Genomic DNA, 19,977 nt, shown 5'->3' with positions numbered 1-19,977 from the left:
TTCCTTGCAGCTCTCTTTGTTCTGCAATGTTTCTTTAATTTGTTTTAGCAACTGTTAAAAACTGTGAAAGAAAATCCTGAATTTGCCTCTTTGTTCGGAAGCGCACCAAAATGTAATGGGTTCTTTCCTAACCCATTCCACAACCCTTCATAAAGTTCTGGTCAAATGCTGGTCACAAACAAACAGACAAATAACTTGAAAGAGGTGAAAACTTGACCTCCTTTATGAATGTAATAATAAAATATTAATCCAAGAAGGAGTACGAACATCAGGATGATTGCATGAAGCCTTATTATTTTGATAGCAAGAGTTATACATTTTCAGTTTATCAGACATAACTTCTAATCACATCAAAGCCTCGGTTTCTCAGCTAAAGTGCTTTACAATCATGGAAAAGTAAGGTAACACAAGCGTGGATAAAAAGATAAATGTCATGTGTATGTAGCCTTGACCAAACATCTAAATTTTAAAGTATTCTGTGCAAAATTGTATGCTCTTACCTAATATAAAGAGGTTCCAACGTTTCTTTTAAGTTTACAGACTGAATTTTGTGAAGATTATGACTTCTTTGTGCATCAATCAATCGAAAAGGAATTGATATAGAACCTTTCATTCCAATCAAATCCAATTCAAAGTTCTTGATAAAACATAGTATGTAAAAATGAGTTAAAGACATTCAGATTTAGAGATCAATGCATACCAAAGCAATCAATAATAGAAAATACAATAATAAAAGAAAGTAAAACAAATTATTATTATTATAAAATAATTATTTTGTTATTCATATATATATAAACTAACTTTCTTTTAATAATAATAATAAAAGTAATATTATTAAAGATCATAATAATAATGACAATATTAATTTAAAAAGAGACCACACAACAACAAAAACACAAATAAACATATAGGTGGGTTTTTAATTTATGTTTTAAAAACCTAATGTATATTGCAATACCTCCTTACTGTGCAATAAATCACTGCATTTAGGTACTGATTTAAAGTATTGATACTATTTCATTGCCCATGTAAAACCTGCAGGTAAAACCACATCTCATCCAATGTTAAACTCAAGACGCCAAATCATGTTACTGCTTAAACTTTGTTGATAAGAAACTTTTGCCCTTTTCTCCAGTTGGGGGAAGTGGCCCCTCAGAAAGTGGTGCACGGCCCTGGCGAGGACCCTCCTCAGACGCGCAGGATGCTGGGAGGGGCTCGCGACTCCGTGTTAAATCCACACGTGGTTGGACCGTGGAGCTTGTTTGGCTACGCAGACTCTGCTGGAAACTTCTGACCGACTCATGCCAGCGAGTGTCCCTGCTCGTCGGTCTATCACTGCGGGGACAGACGGGACCGGACCCGGCTTCACGAACCCAGCGCCATGCCATCTTTCCCCAAACTCGAGCAGCTGTCCGACCTGGAGCAGATGATGTGCGAGGTAAGCGAAGGAAAAGCAGTTAGTGAAAAAGTTGTGGAGCCAAAAGTTTGCTAGCTCTCTGCAGCGTGTTAGCTTAGCCGGTAGCCACGCTGCTAACTTTACGCCAATCGCTCTCCTCTTCCCTTTAAAAAAACCCAGCTTCGAATGTTTATTAACTTTATTCTGTTTGCCTGCTGGTGTGAGTGTGTTGATTTAAACAGTCTCCGTTGGCCGTTTGAAGCTTTAAAGTGGGTTAAAGTGAAGTTAGCATGGAAGCTAACTGGTCATAAAGTGAGAGCGTAGTTGAGGCTGATGTTAAAATTCCTCGCAGCCCATTGAACTGCCTGCTCCGGACTGGGGTCACTCGTGTAACTAGTTTTGGTCGGACCAGTTTAGGTAGGAGCTTGTTACCACTGGTTAAACTGAAGTATCGAGTCATATCCCAGCTCTGTTAACGAAAGACACGTTGAATGAAAACAGCTTCAACTTCCGGAGCAGTTGTTGCTTTAAACAACCACAACTCTCCTGTTGCAGTTCCCTTGTGTTTAACCGTGTGACTGTACGTCAACTCCAGTAGTTTTCACAGGTTCATATTGTATCTTATGTGGCCCAACGTCTTGAGTTTTTTGAGTAGAAGATGCGTGTGAAGTATAGGCACAGCAGGATTTAACAAGGTATCAGTGGCTGACTCTGGATATCCATGTTTATTTAAGAAATAAGACGTTTTTTAGCATCTGCAGCTCAAAGGCCTGCAATGGATTCATTACTTAAATTGTTAATTTAATTTGATCTTATTGTTTCGTTATACTTGTAAGAAAGGAATATAAATGGTCAGGTAATCAAATCTTTGTTTTAAATACACCAAGAACTTATTTTACAGCAGCTATTTAAGATGAACTATCCCTGTCATGGACTTGATCAGATTATAGAGGACGAGTCTCGAAGTCTTAAGTTATCCTTATTTTCACAGACATTTTTTTGTACAAATTTTTACCTTTTTGTTTTTAGATATATATATATATTCTACTATACTGTAAATATGTCGTGCTGTACTTGCTTGTTAATTTGAGTGAGGAATTTGTGACCATCATCCATAAATTCAGTTCTTTTGTGAAGATTTAGTTTTTTTCACGGTGTAGAACACAAAATGGTTTCACACTGTCGATTATATAATCAGCTGTACTTGTTTATATATTTGGATGAGGAAAACGTATAAAAGTTAATATTTCAAAACATCAAGGATGCTTAAGATAAATTGTAACCCTGTTGGATTATTCACATGTTGCCAGTTATGGCTATTTCGCATATGTCAATTGTAGCTTTGAGTGTGGAAATGAAGTATCCATGTAAAAGTTTTATCAGTAAAACAATTGGACTTTAAATTCATGTTTTGTTTCCAAGCAAAATTTCAATGGAAATTTACTATCTCTAAACCAAGAATGAGCCGCAGAGATTTTGGACATTCATTTTAGAGTTGTGCAGCTAATGTTGTGTTGTCTGTTCATACAGCAGTTACTCAGTCTGGACCTGATGGAGCCCAACAGGCCGCCACCGTCCCTCAGCCTGGAGATGAGAACACCAGGCTACATCGGTCAGCCGCGCAGCAACACATCGTTTTCCCTCTCGTCTCTCTCCTCTCCCACTGATCCTCCAGAGAGTGTATTTCTGCCCTCCAGCCAATGGGGGCAGCAGTCAGAAAGCCCAACGCCCTCCCAGATGGCTAATTCCTCCCAGTGGGGGAAGTCGGCCTTCCTTGCCCTGCGCTCTGTCAGCATGGTGGAGACCAGCAGCACCACAGCAGCAAGTCTAGGCTGGCCCGGGACAGACTTCCAGCACTCCCAAAGTGACAGCCCCACTGCACTGAGCACTAGCTCCTCCCTGTCCACTTCATCTCTCTCCACTTCCTCTTCCTCCTCACGCTATAAGACTGAACTGTGTCGCTCTTTCACGGAGAGTGGGTTGTGCAAGTATGGTGGCAAGTGCCAGTTTGCCCATGGGCAAGATGAGCTGCGAGATCTCAACAGACATCCAAAATACAAAACTGAGCCATGTCGTACGTTTCACACCATCGGCTTCTGCCCCTACGGGATCCGCTGCCACTTTGTCCACAACGGTGATGAAGAAGAGGAGCAGCAGTCCTTTTCTCGTTCAACCTCTTGCTCCTCAAGCATTCCTCAGCAGCCACTTAGCTCCTCTCGCATGCACAGGCCCCCTCTGGTTAGACAGAGCTTCAGCTTTGCTGGGTTTCCCTCTCCTCAGCAAGCCCTTCAGCACACACTCGCTGATCATCCCCCTTTGGCCGCCACCTCATTCAGACCTGCTCCCCCGGCGTCTCCTCCTTCCTGTGCCGATATTACTGACCTCCTCTGCCACGCCTTCCTGGAGATGGACTCTGCCTTTGAGGCCTCACCTGCTGACAAGTTCCAAACCCTCATGGGCCCAGCCATCACAGCAGATCCCCAGTCTCCATTCCTGCCTTCCCCTGACTCCGGCTGCTCTCCCTGTGGGCCCTCACCAACTGACTCCCCTTCCTTGAGACAGAGTCCCGGCGCTCCTGGGGTCTTTTCACGCCCACTGGGCGCCCGCTCCCTGTCCTACACCTCTCTGTCTGACCAGGACCAAGATGGGAGCAGCTCTGCTAGCTCGCTCAGCGGCTCTGAATCCAGCAGTGGCAACAACGAAAGCAATGCCCGACGTCTGGCAGTATTCAGTCAGCTCTCTGTTCCTGATGATCCTGCTGAGGTCTGCCTTTAGGCTGCAGTGTGCGGGAATCACAAACATTTACACTGACATACATTCAGACACAGACATGATGTCCCCATTAGACAAAATACATGCAGCACACACATGGCTCTGATAAGTTTCACACATACATCAACATTCCCCTTTCACACACTGCCACTGGACCGGCGCAACGTTCTTTGCACCCGTGTGGCCTTGAATGAAACTAGGACTTTATTGACAGAGTCTGAACGCTGACAGAGATTGGCTTAAACGCCGGTGTCATTTGCAGAAGGAAGGCCACGGTGATACTGAAAATAAAGTTGTTGCCAGTATGAAGACAGAAGTCTAATAGTGTGGCAAACGTTTGATGGTTTATCAGAATAAAATGTTAATTGAGCAGAAGGCAATTAAGCTAATGTAATCACAGTGTGATTTGCCCCAGTGCCGTCTGTTAAGACCGACCACTCTGTTCAGATTCCACCAGCATCTACAGAGTGATCCTCAAAATGTGATAAAGCCAAAGACGTCTGTTTTGTAGCACAAACGTTTATTATGGTGGGACAGACACATAATGTGTTTTTCAATTAAACACACACAGTATCTCAGTGAGTGATATTATCCTTGTCTGAGGTTACGTTCAGATCACTGGCCTTGAACATGAATGTTACGTTTTTAAATGGCCGAAGTGCCTGTCATGTTATTTAAAAGGTCATGTTAGTGTTGAATCAAGATTTGTTTGGAGAGATGTGACGGAGGGTGTGCAACTTTTTTTTCCTTTCTTTTTTTAGTGACATAAGCTAGTGTGAGTTCAGTTTTGTTTGTTGTCACGATAACTAAAACTGTTGATCTTCTGTCTGTTGTGCCTTGTTGATATACCTGCTATCAGTAAAATGCCAAATTACCAAAGTCTCCCTGTCCTACGGGAGGAGGGAGAGGGACTCTGTTTGAGTTTACAACAAAAGCCACATGGATCATACTTTTTGCCAATCTCATGTTTATGACATATCGTTATCTGTAGGACTTGCCAGCAGAAAAAGTTGGACAGAGATTTTATGGGCTTTTGATATTTGAAGTGTCAGCGGGCACTGCAGAACTCTAAGGGTCAATGATAGACGAAAACCGAAACGATGTGCCATCACTCTGCATCTTGTTTCATAATCTGATGTGGTGTAAGCGTTTGGCTCAGAAGTAAATATTTAATCAATTCAACTGTCTGTTTTTACCTTTGGCGAAGTTTCCAAAAAAAATCTGGTTTCTAAACTGTATTTTTTGATTATCTTAAGCACAAACATTCCCAGGAGTGTGATTAATTTTCTTCCTCTCTTGTCCACAGGCAGCACTGGTTTCACATGTTCGATTAATAGTCATGTTTGTCTCTCAGTGTTAATTCCTCCTGTTAATGGCTTTGTACTGTTACGAATGTGAAGCGCAGTCACTTCCATGTATCCTGTTTTCCCAGGTCTGTTGCCTTTACTGTGTTAGATCCAGCTATTGTACAGTTAGGGTACATATGCGTAGAGTTTTAGAAATGTTACTTGGCTGTTTTTTGTGTGTTTACGGTGTAGTTTGGTAGAAGAGCAGACACTGCTGTTTCCGGTCTATTTAAAATCACCTTTTCATCGACATGTTTGATGCCTGTTCAGTGTTTAAGGTGATTATCTTTAGTAAATTAATTTCTTTAATTTATTTTAACGTATTTATAGAGTACTTTGAGTTGTTAATGCTTGTATCAAGTTTAATATATTTGGGTTTCTTTGACTTTTGTACCTGAAATAAAGTTTAGTTGTGTTTTTTTTAAACTGACTGTTCAAGTTTATTTTCTTTACACATTTACATATACATTCTACACATATACAGAAGCTTCTGCTGGGAAACGATTGAGTTGCTGATGCAGCAACTCAGAAGTTACAAGGCACATGTGCGTTTCCTTCCTTGTAGAATGCAGTTCTAGCGTATTTGCCACAATGTTGAAACATTGATGCGAGTTGCAGGAAGGCAGCGAACAGGAAATGTGAACCGTCACGTACGGTTTTCATTCTACCTCACACACACCCATGAACTCCAATGTCAGAGCTTGGCAATATAATGTTGAGGTGAACAGTGTTTACACAAAGTTCACGTCGCACACAATAAAGAAACGCATCTCACTCGGAAGTTGCTATCTTATACTAGAGGCGTACACAGTGATAATAGGACAAATGTTCTCTGGACAGCAACAAAAACTGGATCTCAGAGGTAGTAATTGCACAAATAAAACCATTTAACAAGCAGTTACGAGCCTGTTTCAAAGTTTGTCTATTTAAAAAATAAAACATCCTACTAATTGGACATGCACACTGGGAGCTTTCAAGATCAACTTTTGGGATCTATTCAAAGGGGCCAGCATTAGTATCCAGACATCAAACCCCTCCTTCATCCTCAACTTACACTGTGCAGAAGTGAAGAGAAGATTCTTCACACTTCCAGGTGAAGCTGAATAATTATTTTCCTCCATGATGCAGCCTCTGCAAGATTGTATTTACATCCAAAGCCATTGGCCGATTGCTTTTTGAGACAGTAGAAATCGAACCAGGTTTTTATATGTGAAGGCTTTTGTTATTCTTTTATTTAAAAAAAAAAGTAGGAAGAAAGTATTAAGTTAAAGCCACTTAAAGTTGTCTTCCAACTATTTAGAGGTTGTTTAGATTTAAAAACAAAATACATGTGCAACACACATAGTCTTGCATTTTAAAGGCATAGGTAAGGGGCAGTTAGACATTTTCTGATTGCAAATTTGCAAAATTAAAATCAATTGGAGCACATTTGTTAAATCCTGCCCATCCCCCCCTCACTGTGCTTCAGGGTAGCAGGACACTTTTTTCCGTGTGTGTGTGTGTTTGTGCGTGTATTCATTCTACTAAGATTTCATGTGGAGATAAGAAGCCTTTTGTTAGGGTTTAATCTTTCCAATCCTGGGTTCCTACCCATTTCCCTTCTCCCTCACTGCCCATCCATCCTCTCGCTGAGTTACTCTGCTTTACTTCAATGACGTCACCTCATCTCAACCTCAGTGAGACTTTCTACAACTCTACCATTCTCTTACACATCTACACATAATTAGTCTTTAAATTCTCAGATGTCCATAAAACGAGACAAAGAAAAAGAAAGGGCCCCAGGAATCTTTCTGTCGTGCACAAGAGCAACAACAGTATTATCTTGTCACTGTTAACATGAGATGGCTTCGCTGTCTGGGAGTGATTAGTGGCTGTAAACGGGATAAAGGCATGTGTGTGTGTGGGTGTGTGGGTGTGTGTTGCATTGTGTCTGATAGACATTCTCCCACACTCTTGCCCTGTGGGACATAGGAAAGGCAGGCAGATGGCTGTATTCAGGTCCACCGCGGGTCAACATATGGCCCCGAGAGACAAAGTTTGTGTTTGTGTGTGTGAGACAGAGGAGCTCACTCTTAACTATGCATGAGTGGAGGAAGCTGAATAGGTAGGTGAGAAGGAGGGAGAAAAAAAAAGGTAATAGTGGGGGGTCAGCAAAAATACACAGCGAGATAAAGAAGGGATAGTGACAGCTTGAGAGGATGAAAGTGGGAAACTTCCAGTGAAATCAATATATGGAGATCTGCTGATGCTCTGGGAAAAAAAACTGCATTTTTTAGGCTGTTAGTTTATTCTAAGTATTGTTCAGTATAATTAATTTAGGAATAAAGCATCCAACATTTTCTCAACTTTTTTCTTAACCAGCTAACCAGGTTAAACTACCTTTTTTTGATGGGACATGGACCGCACTAATTAGTTTAAGTTAAATACATTTGTCTTCAAGATGTTAACACTGATGTTTGCTAAAGTGTTTATGATTCTGGTAAGTTTGGTTACAATTTGCAGTTTTGAAAAGTGGGACGAAGTGAAGCGTCTTCTGATCAAATCAAACTTCTGATAGCACCGAGATAGAATGAAAAAGTTCTGCCTGCCTCATTTGGAATCTGGATGTTAAGGAGCTCTACGTGTTCACGGTTCTACGCTCGGGGTTCATCAATGACTTGAGACTGAAACGGGTGATTTCCAGCAAACTAAAGTGAACTGCAGTGAGCTGCTTTCAGGAAACCTGACCCAGATGTCTCTGTCATTTTCTCACACTACAAAATAGAATTCAGCCGCTCTCTGTGCACAGTGTTACTGAATTGTAACAAGTCATCAGTTTGAGTGAATGAATGCTGGTTTTACTCCCCCCCCCCCCAACACATCCTTTCTTTCTTCCAGTACCTCCTCCTCCTCCTCCTCCTCCTCCCTCCCTCCCTCCCTCCCTTCATTCACCGTTCCTCTTTTGTGAGGCTTGGTGACATTGTGATGCAGCAGGAGGAAAGGGAGCCAAGCTTTGTAGAGCAGCACAAAAACAGCTGTTGCTGAGGCCCCACCATCGTCCCTCACGCTCACTGTCCCAAATCTCCATTCCACTGTGGGAGATATTTAGTTGCAGGTACGAAGGACATCTCACACCCTCACCCATTCCACTCCCCATACCGCTAACAACTTCCTCATCTTTATCTTGCCTCCACACTGCTTCCCCTCTGCCCCCGCCTCCAATAAACTTCTCTTTTCTACCTTTCATTCCCCTCCAGACTCCTGTAGAGGTTCTTCTTTTCTCTCATCTCATTTCCCTCCTGCCCACTCTCCCAATCTCCTCCTCCACCAACTTTCTATAATTCCACCCCCTCCCAGGCTTTCTCTCTAATCCCTCCTACGGGTTTTCTATTTTTCTTTCTTTACGGAAAGGATTTGGGCTAAGTGTTTAATGGGTTGCAACAAATGGGCAAAAGAGTGGGCTGTCAGGTGCTGTGCATTAATGCAGACACCTAACTCAATTTTCTTGACTGTTTTTCGTCCCGTGGCAATCGCTCAGTCATAAAGAAGTTACAGTAACCACAAACCTCGAGGGTGAGAGGTGTGGAGTGGCCGTCTAATAACCAGGGATCTTACTTAACTTTTTTTGAGATTTTAAGCTCTTTCAAGTACTCTTGTATCGAGGGCCTCCAAACTTAAGTAAGGACTCGACCCACTTCAAGCGAACCCAAAGTCTAAGACAACAGCCTGTGGAAACTTTTAAAGCAGTACAACAGCAATGCAACTTTGCACCTGCAAGAAGTTTTGGGACTTGTGAAAGATTGATTCCTTAAAAGAATGATCAGAACTGAAAAAGCAGAAGCTGAAGTGTCCAGTCTTTCAGTTCCTATAGCTCAGCTTCCAAAACCACTGAGGCCTACACTTTCCATTATGTAATCAATGGCTACCCTAATATTAGACCCTCCCTCCCGATATATCCGTGCAACTTGTTTGTGACACGCGCTTTAACCCTGATGACATCACCGTAGTTAACTTTAATAAGCTGCATCCCAAGTATTTCTCTCTCTTTCCTCCCACTAGTAAACCTCTTAAGCTCCGTGCTGCGGTTTGTGAACAAACATAATTGAGTGTGTTGGCTATTGTTTCAATGTTGGGGGAAAACTCACGCCTTTTAAACCGGCGGATTAATAGTAGAAATGGTAGCCCAGATTAAATCAACTGATGCTCTACGAAAACAAATTGTAAAATGTAACTTTGAAATGTTGATCAAGCTCTCTGTGATAGCTGCCTTTGTGTCATTTAATGTGCTTCTCGCAGGAGGCGTGTCTAGATTTAAGCCCTTCTGCCTCGACTTTCCCTCCCCTATACATGTACATGTTTTTTTTCCGACCAATATATGAAGTAATAGAAAAAATACTGAGTCTGGATTTATCCTTAAATGGGGAAAAACATATTTTTGTATAATACTGTCAGCAGTGACAGTAGATGTAAATACGGAAATAGCATCCACAGCACTGTTCTAGGCCGAAGCCTGGGTAAGACCCACACTGAGAGAACATTTAATGGTTCAAAACCTTTCTTGTGTAACATTTTTACACTGATTTCAGGGGAATGATAGAACACGGCAAGGGAAACGTTATCAAAGTAAAGATACAAGCAAAGTGAGCACCACCATTAATGTCATACCAAAACATCCAGAGGGTTGAAGTGTAAAGTATTTCACAAAATGTGAGTATGCTGCTGACTGAAGCTTGTTGAGCTCGTTGTGAATGCCAACTTAGAGCTAAACCTGCTGGAACAAAACCTTTAAGTGCAGCCCACTCACGTACAGCAGAGCTTCTTAATACCGAGCTCATGACGTGGATCAAAAACATGAGGAATATTAATATTCTAAGCCAGGATGATGGGAGTTTGAACTGCTATGACTAGTGTACACTGTGAAATGTGTTGTTAGGCAAAGGAGCCATGAGAAAAGGTTACGCATCCATTTAAAATTAAACACCTCAATGAGCATTTTTCTGTTCATATATTGAAATCATCACAGAGGTTCTCATTCCATGATTTAAGTTCGGGTTTAAAATCACAACAGAAATGGGGGAATGAAGATGCATGAGCACATGTTGTGTTATCAGTTGTATTATATCAGTGACAAATATTTGAAGATTTAATGTAATAAACTGTGATGCTAAGTTTCTGGGGGTGTTTTTATGGAAGTTTAGCAGGTTTGTAAAAACATGGGTCCTCCTTTCTCCCACACAAACACTGTGAGAACATCAGAAAGAACAAACTACAGCTTGATGTGTCCCTCTAGTGGCACAAAGGGGCAACTACTTCAACCAGAGGTGAGTTTCTTTATTGTTTTGTTCGAGTTGTCACTGCTTGCTTAACAGACCTCGTTGTTTTAGTATTCATGTCTCAACATTATTCGGCCAGAAGTGTTTGGATGCGAGAATTCAAATAAATATTACAACATCACATACAGTCTTGCTCTTTTAGGTGTTGAAAAGACAAAACATGACGATATGTTTACAATACTGTACAAAAGACAAACCATGTACACCTGGGTGCAAAATAAACCCCTCCAGACCCAGTTCGAGTGGTCGGCTTTGAAAATTAGAAAACACTACAGAAGACGAGAGTGATGCTTACTAAGCAGCTGTCCAGTTTTGTTTATACAAAAGCCGGGTCTAGAAACTGTTATCATTTCTAATTGTATAACATGACTGAGCTGAAGTTTAAATAACTGCCGAGAATCTGCTACAAAGCAGAACAAAGCACCAGGTGCTGTTACGGCGAAACAAGAGCTGAATGAGAAATCTGAGGTGTCAGGTGAAATTATTTTTAAATGCTCAGTAGCTTTTATTCGGATGGATGCTAAATAAAAATGGTCTGGCAGTTGATAATATGTATTTATCATCTAAATCTCTGTCTTATCCTTCTTTTAAATTTTTTTATTTCCAATTATTTCTCAGATCAACATGGCAACATATTACAGAGAGAAGTAAGTTACCTTTTCATGAACAATACATCCACATTAAAAACACTGACAGTTGTTTTTTTTAACAGGTGAATATTTAGGTAGAGTGGAAAGTAACAATTCATTGAAAACAAGAAGCAAAAGGAATAAAACAAATATTTATCAGACAACCACAAGTAAGAGATAAGCTCTGGCCAATGCTGTTTGATCTGTCAGGGTTAACAGGTTATCAGCAAAACCCTGGCTCGTCCCCAGCTGTGTAAACCAGGGCGGTGTTTGATTCCCTCTGTGGTTGGACTGCTTGGTGGGAGGACACGAACAGTCATCCCTCTCTAGCATTAACAGAACCCCACAGGGGCCTGTTCATCTGCACCACGGTGGCAAAGAGGATCAGGTCACAACTTCTGGATCACCACCTGGAACTTACCTGGAAAGACAACGTGAAGTTGAGATTAACTGTTTGTTTGGACCTTAAAAAACAGACCAATCCAAACTTCCAAAATAACAGCAGTTTGGCTGCTATTGGAAGCCAGTGAGCATGTTGTGTCACCTCACACTTTTCAATGGTAAAGACAATAAAATACTGCCAGTACTTACAGGACGGCATGACAGAGACCTCAGCTGTCACCACACTGTCTAGACCAATGTTAGACAGAGCTCCTCTCACCATGCCACACGAAAAAGCGAGATACTGAGAGAAAATACACACAGAGATATTAAGCTAAGCTACTGCAACAGATTTGGACTAATTTGGTTGTGTATGAAACATTAAAGCCTACGTCTGATGTGGCAGTTTTATCAGACTGAGTAGAATTGTTGCTTAGTGAGTGCTTCTGAGAAAGAGTTAGAGGGTGGATACTGACCTTAGGAGCATGATCCAGATACTGTTTTCCATTGGAGAGCTGAGTCAGAAGAGCAAACTTGTTGTCCTGTAGAACATAGGTACCCTGTGGTGGAAAATACAAAAGTATACAGAGGTTGTAACAAACAATGCAATTTAAAAAACACTGCATGTGCATTTATGTTTTAGCGCTTAATTTAACAGCATTATTTATTATAACTTTTAAGTGGACTTCAAAATCTATTGATCTCTAGCTCTAAATGCGCCCAACATGTTTTTACACCTCAACGATTCACACAGTTCTTTTTCACGAGTCACACAAAATGCAAACATAACTTCTATTAGTATAAAAGAAAACTCCAGAGGCAATCGATGACCTTATGTGACTATACTGTGAGCTCTTTGCTGTAATGAGCTCACTTAAACAACAATCAGTGTTCTTCAAAATGGGATCCAACTTCCTTTTATCTGAGGCCAGATATCCCAGCAGCCTAAGAAACATCTGTAGATAACAACACTCTGCACACAAACTAAAGTTTGTTACGTGTGTGTTAGAAATAGCATTAGTTTGTCTTGTTTTACCTGATGGTTTGTTCGGAGGTTGTCAATCTGCCTCCTGAACACCTTTGTCCAGAAGTCTTTACAGATGAACTTCATTATATCCAGCTCATCCTTGAAGCTGGGAGAGTCTCTGGTCAACCTGGACAGAACATACATTTAAACACAGATGAGGATGAACGTCACACAGGTACATGCATGTATGTTTGTGCTCGCCTACCTCTCAATGAGTCCTTGTCCCACCCTGAAGCCCATGCCTTCGAGGACAGAGACGCAGACAGCTCTGTCCTGGAGTGGGGAAGAAGTCCATTTGGTTTAGTTTTCAAGTTTGATTTGTCACATGCAAGTTAACACGGGGTCAACAATAGGAGGAAAGGTGTCGGACAAGAATAAACCTCAGCTCAGCAGTGCAATAGTTTAATATAATATATAACTAAATACATCCAAAGGTGCTGTGTGACATGCATGGCACATTAGTTAACAACTTAAACTGGACCGGGTGTGTGTTCATATTATTGCACATGTGTGTGTAAAGTTATTGCACTGTGTGTCGATCATTTGTTGCACTTTTCCCACAAATAAGGGCAAACAGGCAGTAAAACAGATGTGCAGAGGGTTGTTAGTGATGAGATGAGGGCAAGTGTAGGAACCTGAGGGTAGAAACATATGGTCATGTGTGTTGTCTGCTGTGAAAGATGACATTGTGAACACTGCAGTGGGTTCTCATGTTTATTATGTATGAACTCGCAGAGGAACTGAACGCACCTTGTTGTCCATCCCTCCGTTACTGGCTTGCTGCTCCTTGTAAACATGGGAGACGATCTCCATGTGGAGAAATTCAAACAGGGCCTCGTCCGTCATCCCTGGCGGACACACACACGCGTCAGGTCACAGCCAACACACAACAGGCTCAGTTAACACAGCCAGCGGTGATACACAACATCACATATGGTTGTTAGACCTATTTTACCGCAGCTTAGCATTAGCTACACAATTAGCACCAGGAAGCTAGTGCGGTTAGCTAGCGACATCGTCCAGTTTTTGTATCTTTTCCTTTGTCGTATGAGCTGAACTGAGAATGAAATACACACATTCAAACCACACTGGCAGTTATTGTTATTAAATACAGCAGAATGAACGAGTAAAGCTATTGTACCTGTCAAATTACTGAAGTAGGCACGAAGTAAATATCAGCCCTCTTCCTAGATTGCACTCGATATTGACGCCAGGACGCTCCACTGAATTCGCGCAGGCGGTGTTAGCGGGTGTCAGCCCATGAAATGGAGAGAAAAAGGCTCCCAGAGTTTGTCTTCTTCACTCCCAACAATAACCAATGTCGTACAGAGAACTTATATATCAACTAATACAACTTATTGAGCTTAAGTAGAGGCCACAAATGAAGTGTGTGATGCAGTGTCTGCCTAAAGTACACCGGGTGATATTACAAACACACTCTAGATGCGTGTACTCCAATCGCGGCGTGAAACGTCACTTGTCATGTGACCGTTCTAAACAAGCCACTTCCTTGTTGCTCATGTGATTTGTGTGCTCTTGAGTTCACTGAGAAGGTTTGATGATGTGTTTCACTGAATATTTTAACATTGAGCGTTTAGATAACATGTGAAATTCATAGTTTATCTCCGAGTTCAGGGGGAAATTGTGTGTCGCATGTCTGAGAGTATTTTCATGGTTATTTAGCCTAAGACGTTTTATTGTGTGTGTGCAGTCATGTCCAGCAGGTACCAGATCGTGGTGCAGGGTGAAGCGTCTGAGACGGACTCTGATGATGAAGTCTACATCACTTCCCTGCCTGCTCCACAAACTGCCTCAGCCGGGGCCAAGGTGTGTGTGTATGTGTGTTGTTTTTGTTGCTGTTTGTGTTGTTGTTGTCATGAACATCAATCCATGTCTGCACCCACTCGTCCTCTGAATCCCCAGTTGGTTGTCTCTGTGATGTTGAATGCTGTCAGGTTCCAGGGGAGGCGTCAGAAACCGACAGTGAGGGGGAGGCGGTGGACCGAGCCTCTGCAGTGATCCAGGAGAGCGCTCAGGTTCTCAGCAGAGACCTGCCTCCTCTCATTGTGGTCAGAGATCATCCGGACATACAGTCCATTGTGGAGGATAGACCCAGCCCCACACACAGGCCACATGGTGAGGATTACCAGTCCGATTTATAACAGTAGCTACTCCAATGATGAAACTTCCTGTGTGACAGGAATGTCTATCTCACAGTCTTCCTCGGTGAATAGATCCTCTGGATGTATGAATTCATCGATCCAGCTGCATTTATTGATTTAAAACAGATGAGTTTAAGAAGCAGTTGAGAACTCTGAACAAGTTGTTATCTGTTTACAGGAAGCTCCCAATTGGCTGTGCACACTGTACTGTACTAACATCATGAAATACAGCAAGTAAACACGATCTGAGTAGCCATGCTTAGAATCATACATTGTGGTGATAAATGTGATGAACAATTATCACTTTGTAACCAATAATTAATAAATATTTTCATGACATCTCAACAATATTTTGGTTCCGATCAACTGTATAAGTGAACCGATGGAGGACAAGTTAAGTTTCAGTTGTTTCTCTGACCTGCCAATCTGTTCATCTGCAGGTGACACACTCTTACAACAGAAGCTGCAGGAGTCCAACAGTCGGCTGTATCACAACGTGTCACAGACAGTTCGGCAGGTTTATAGCAGTGCCACCAGAGAGGTATGATATTGTGTTTGAGGCGCTTTTCATTATACATTATATATATATATTTTTTTAATTGTACCATTAAATCCCTTTCATACATTACCTTTAAAGGTATTATAGTGTGACAAGGCACTCAAGGGCCTTAGATACTTACAAACGTAAGTGGACATGTATACCAGATACGTGCATGCTTATAACAAACTGGGTTTCTACATTAGCAGAGAGGCTGACCTGCTGTCACTGAACTTCTTGTGCCCCTGGTCATAAATATTTGTCTGCGGGGCACCAGTCTGTGCAGACCCTTACACAAGTCTGAGTCAAAAATGTTTCCATTGAAAATAATCAACTTCAATCCAAAATATTACCAAATTTATCTCATGCTGTATAATTTGTCAACAGAAAAATGGATCCAAACAAATGAAATAGAAAAATTAAATTAAAAATCTAAGTCCTGAGTTCAGAATCTTCTACTGAAAATAATGGGTTTCGGTCCAAAAGTTCCAGTGTTGTCAGAATGAAGTATCATATTTTGTTGTCAAGTATCCTTACCAAACATTGCCTTAACCACTGGGGCCACTTCACTTGGAACTGAATGACAAATTTGAGTTCTGTACAAGAAAAGCAAACGCAATAATGCTGCCACACTAAATTCAGCACCAACAATGATTTGACACAGTAAGTGTATCCTATAATGTCAGAAGCTTAGCATTAGAATGGAGAGGAAAATGGTCACGTGTTCAGTGCTGCAGAAAGACTTCAAATAAAGTGGAATCGGTCTTAGAAATATGAGAATGAATTTATTATCGTCTGACTAAGGTACAATACCTTTGTCACTTGTAAGTTAGCTGATTTAAGTCTTGTGAATTGCAAACGATCATGCCTTCACCGTACTTCATAGTGTTCCATTTGTTTGATTGTTTTTTGTGAAGGTGCGCAGTGCGACCGCTCAGCTGAACACATCGCAGGGGGCCATCATCAACGCTTCTCACAGCATCAGGTTAATTCTGGACGACCTGAAGGCCGTGTCCGAGAAGATTGACATTATCACAAGCTGTCAAATTCTGCCTGACATTAACATTATTCCAAATAATTGCACTGCACCTGCTCCTTAAAGAGAGAAATCTGAAAAATCCTTCGAAAACATAGTTCAACATCATTATGGACATATGTTCAGAGAATATCAGAGACTAAAACGCACGCTGTAAGAAAAAACATGTACAAACACAGCGTACGCATATCAATATACAGCACATGTATTTAACAGTCACATACTCAGTCAGTCATTTACTGTATATATTGATCTGTCATATAATGTCTGATCCTGTGTCTGGAGTTCTTAGGATATTTCTGTGAAGAGTAAGAGTCAAGCAAGAAAAACAAACGCATATACATCTCATCTGCTGTTGTGCACGTCTCTTCATGCACATTTTTGTTTACATTTCACATTGGTATTTATTGATAATATCACATGTCCCTGCAGTACTTTGTAAATATTCATACAGCAGAACATCTCAAGTATCTTAACCAATGAGACTTTTTATGTGGCATATCGTTTCCTATCTTTGATGTTTTCTGGTCCCACAAGTTTGTCGTGGGAATTTTTGTTTCCCTTTGTTTGTTCAAATTGTATAACAAAGTAACACATTAATATAAATAGACTTTATGCCCTGATGGTTCATTGACGTGGCTTTGTATCAAAGTAAAATTCGTTATTTTCAAAAAACAAAAATTTGAAAAAACAAGCTGAAAATAAAAACAAATACAAAAACTCCCACTCCTACCATCCTCATTATAACCTACATATTTTTGCTTTAGTCCCCAAAAAATGCTGTAGTCAACCCAGTTTTGATGATTTATATTCACACTCCATTGTGTTTAGGTCCCTTTCAATGTGTACATGTCACAGATTACTACACCAAAATCTATAGGGACCTCATCCAGCCCCTCTTTATCTCCCTCTCTCTCTTCCTCTCTCTCCCTGTTGTCTCCTCTCTCTCACACCCATAGCCAATGTGTCTCTGACTAAAGCTCCATCTCCCAGTCTGCCCTCTCCAGGGTGCGTTCACTCACTGGCTCCGGAGGCACTCGGAGGAGCCACCAAGTACCTCAAAGTAAAAATGTGGGGCCTCACTGTCTCACCGTCTCCCACTCTGTTAGGTGCTCGGGCCCTAATTAATAGACATGGTATGAAAAATAACAATCTGTGATTTAGCAGTTTTCAATAAATTTGGAGACAATTTACAAATATTGACTGAATAACAGTAAATAATCCGCAACGGTAACAATATCAGTTTCATTGAATTGTGACGTTTGAACAAAACACTCCTGTGTTCAAAGGACTCCGCCCGTCTCCCGTCTTTCCATCCGTCCTTTCACTTATCCAATGCCATAAATCCACATAATAATCTTCAGGTGGACACGTCAAACCATCGTGTAGGCATACATCAACACCACCGTCAGCAGGTTGAGTACCAAGGCCACAAAACCCACAATGCTAAGCACGTAGTCGGTGTCTAGCTTGCGTTCGTTAGGATGAGCAGAAACAGGATCAGCCGACTAAAAGAGAGCGAAAAAAGAGCATATCATTTATAATGTTCATATTCATAAACTCAGAGCAGGAATTATAAGTTTCAATTTAGTGTCTCGGTGTTTCGGCCACCTGATGGCGCCACTGATACACATGACAACGCCCACAAAACATATAATTGCTTGTATCCACTGTAATCTTCTCAATTCACTTGCAGTTAAATTAATGTGATTTTCACACTCATAGTGTGTAAAGAAGCTATGTATAATCTTTTCCATCATTATCTTAAAAAAAGAAGTTATTTTTAATTTATTTATAGAAACAAGATAGTGAAAGTCTATTTAATTCCATTCTCCGGGTCTTATAAAGTCAAACGGTGACAATAGTGATGAAAAGGGAAAATTCCTCTGATGAGCTGAATAAGTTTGTTTCAGAAATTTACCTCCTGGCTGTTTCTCTTTCCTCTCACTTCTACTGGCTCAACAGGCTCCATTTCTCACTCTTCAAACTCCCTCCAGAGCGCAGTGAAATCAACTTCAGCCTTAAGCCTCTCCAGTTCCAAAACAAATGGATCCAAATGTTCAGAAGGATGATGGCTGTCAGGCACAACTGGAACTGGTTTATTTTTTTAAGTCCTCTGTATCCTCTTCTCTCTGAGCTTTGGAAACCCACAGGTCTGTGATTAATGAGGGAATGCTGTATAGTTTGGCTGTGTCTAATGGCCCAGACTGTAATATAGGGCCATGAAGCTGCTCAGCTGCCCAGCCACTATTTCTGTGTCAGGTCAGCAATAGCTCGTTTTAAACTGTCTCTGTGTGTGTCCACTGGGTAATGTTACCAAGTCAGGGATAAGGCCCAAAAATACATCACTAGTGCCCTCTCATTTGTGTGTGTGTGTGTGTCTGATCGTTGCTGTCTCTTTAAGTGTGATGGATACGATTCGTGCTCTTGAAGGTGGGCATAGAGACGACTTGAAAGTCTGTAATCGATATAAAGGAAGAAACGTTAGCTTTAACTTTTACATCACTGCTGATTGTTCAGCTCAAAACATGTGATTCAAATCCATGTCCATCATGTTTAAAGAAGGCGGAGGGGCCGAGCTCTTCCCATTGGACAGCTTTGATTAAACACGCTGAGGCATCGTTATAGACGCCGCTGAGGGGCAGAGGTGAAGTGTTAGTTTGGGTCACGGACTAGAAAAGCTCCTTCAGGTCATTTGTCATCTGATACTCGAATGGAGCTCACACTCATAAAAATTTGTCCCCTAAACCGGTCAGAATGTTTTCATCAAGATCCATGAATTTTTCTCTTTGAAATCGATGAAAATGATGAGAAGTGCCCGATCTCACAATCTTAAAGAAAGGGAAAGGAAAGTCTTGGGTCATCCCTCTGTTTCGCATCCGCACCAAAATGTAATGGATTCTTCCCTGAGCTATGAGTTTTGTAGTAAGCCATCCAGAAGTTATTGCTTAACCCAGTTAACAAACAAACACACACACACACACACACATTAAAGCACAACTTTCTTGGTTTGAGGGAAGGCTTTAGTTCCAGGAATAAAGACGAATGATTAACTGCAGGAAGTGTTGTTAGTTTTATCATTGTTTCTTGTCCGTCTGCTTATCTCCCCTCTTTCTCTCCTGTTTTCAAACTGAATCAAATGTTGAAAATCAATGGAGTAAGAGCAGCATGTATAGAGATGCTCTTCTACCCTGACCTGAACAGAGGGGGTGGAAAATAGAGGGGTCAACAGAAGTGATTAATGAATCGATCAGAGTATAATGAGACCTCAGAGGAACAAAGGAACAGCCATCTTCACATTAGTGACTAGTTTTGAACCTTAAGAGAGATTTCTCACATCCCCAGATATCTTATTATTTGTATTTAAGTGTGTGCGTG

The 19,977-nt window shown here is 41.2% G+C and overlaps 3 protein-coding genes across 4 annotated transcripts; 2 read left to right on the top strand and 1 right to left on the bottom strand.

The window, feature by feature from the left end:
• The first annotated feature begins 1,189 nt into the window (after positions 1 to 1,189).
• Positions 1,190 to 5,940, top strand: zgc:114130 (uncharacterized protein LOC570332 homolog). The gene is made up of 2 exons (XM_053423696.1): positions 1,190 to 1,438; positions 2,927 to 5,940. Exons 1-2 carry the CDS (start codon positions 1,382 to 1,384, stop codon positions 4,169 to 4,171), a joined length of 1,302 nt encoding a protein of 433 aa, XP_053279671.1. The 5' UTR covers positions 1,190 to 1,381; the 3' UTR covers positions 4,172 to 5,940.
• A 4,652-nt stretch (positions 5,941 to 10,592) lies between these two features.
• Positions 10,593 to 14,294, bottom strand: trappc6bl (trafficking protein particle complex subunit 6B, like). 2 transcript variants are annotated; one of them, XM_053423693.1, is made up of 7 exons: positions 14,005 to 14,294; positions 13,614 to 13,711; positions 13,069 to 13,136; positions 12,873 to 12,990; positions 12,313 to 12,396; positions 12,047 to 12,140; positions 10,593 to 11,876 (listed from the first exon to the last, which is right to left on the bottom strand). In XM_053423693.1, exons 2-7 carry the CDS (start codon positions 13,707 to 13,709, stop codon positions 11,845 to 11,847), a joined length of 492 nt encoding a protein of 163 aa, XP_053279668.1. In that variant the 5' UTR covers positions 13,710 to 13,711; positions 14,005 to 14,294; the 3' UTR covers positions 10,593 to 11,844. The 2 variants fall into 2 exon arrangements, with proteins under 2 accessions (XP_053279668.1, XP_053279670.1); XM_053423695.1 differs by having other exon boundaries at positions 14,017 to 14,294.
• A 55-nt stretch (positions 14,295 to 14,349) lies between these two features.
• On the top strand, positions 14,350 to 17,320 carry bloc1s3 (biogenesis of lysosomal organelles complex-1, subunit 3). Its single transcript, XM_053422578.1, has 5 exons — positions 14,350 to 14,416; positions 14,575 to 14,690; positions 14,819 to 14,999; positions 15,466 to 15,566; positions 16,481 to 17,320. The coding sequence occupies exons 2-5, from the start codon at positions 14,577 to 14,579 to the stop codon at positions 16,661 to 16,663; spliced, it is 579 nt and encodes a 192-aa protein (XP_053278553.1). The 5' UTR covers positions 14,350 to 14,416; positions 14,575 to 14,576; the 3' UTR covers positions 16,664 to 17,320.
• The last annotated feature ends 2,657 nt before the right edge of the window (positions 17,321 to 19,977 follow it).

The sequence above is a fragment of the Pleuronectes platessa genome, chromosome 5 (genome assembly GCF_947347685.1).
Source record: "Pleuronectes platessa chromosome 5, fPlePla1.1, whole genome shotgun sequence".
Classification (NCBI taxonomy): Eukaryota; Metazoa; Chordata; class Actinopteri; order Pleuronectiformes; family Pleuronectidae; genus Pleuronectes; species Pleuronectes platessa.
This window is presented reverse-complemented; position numbering and strand designations above follow the sequence as displayed.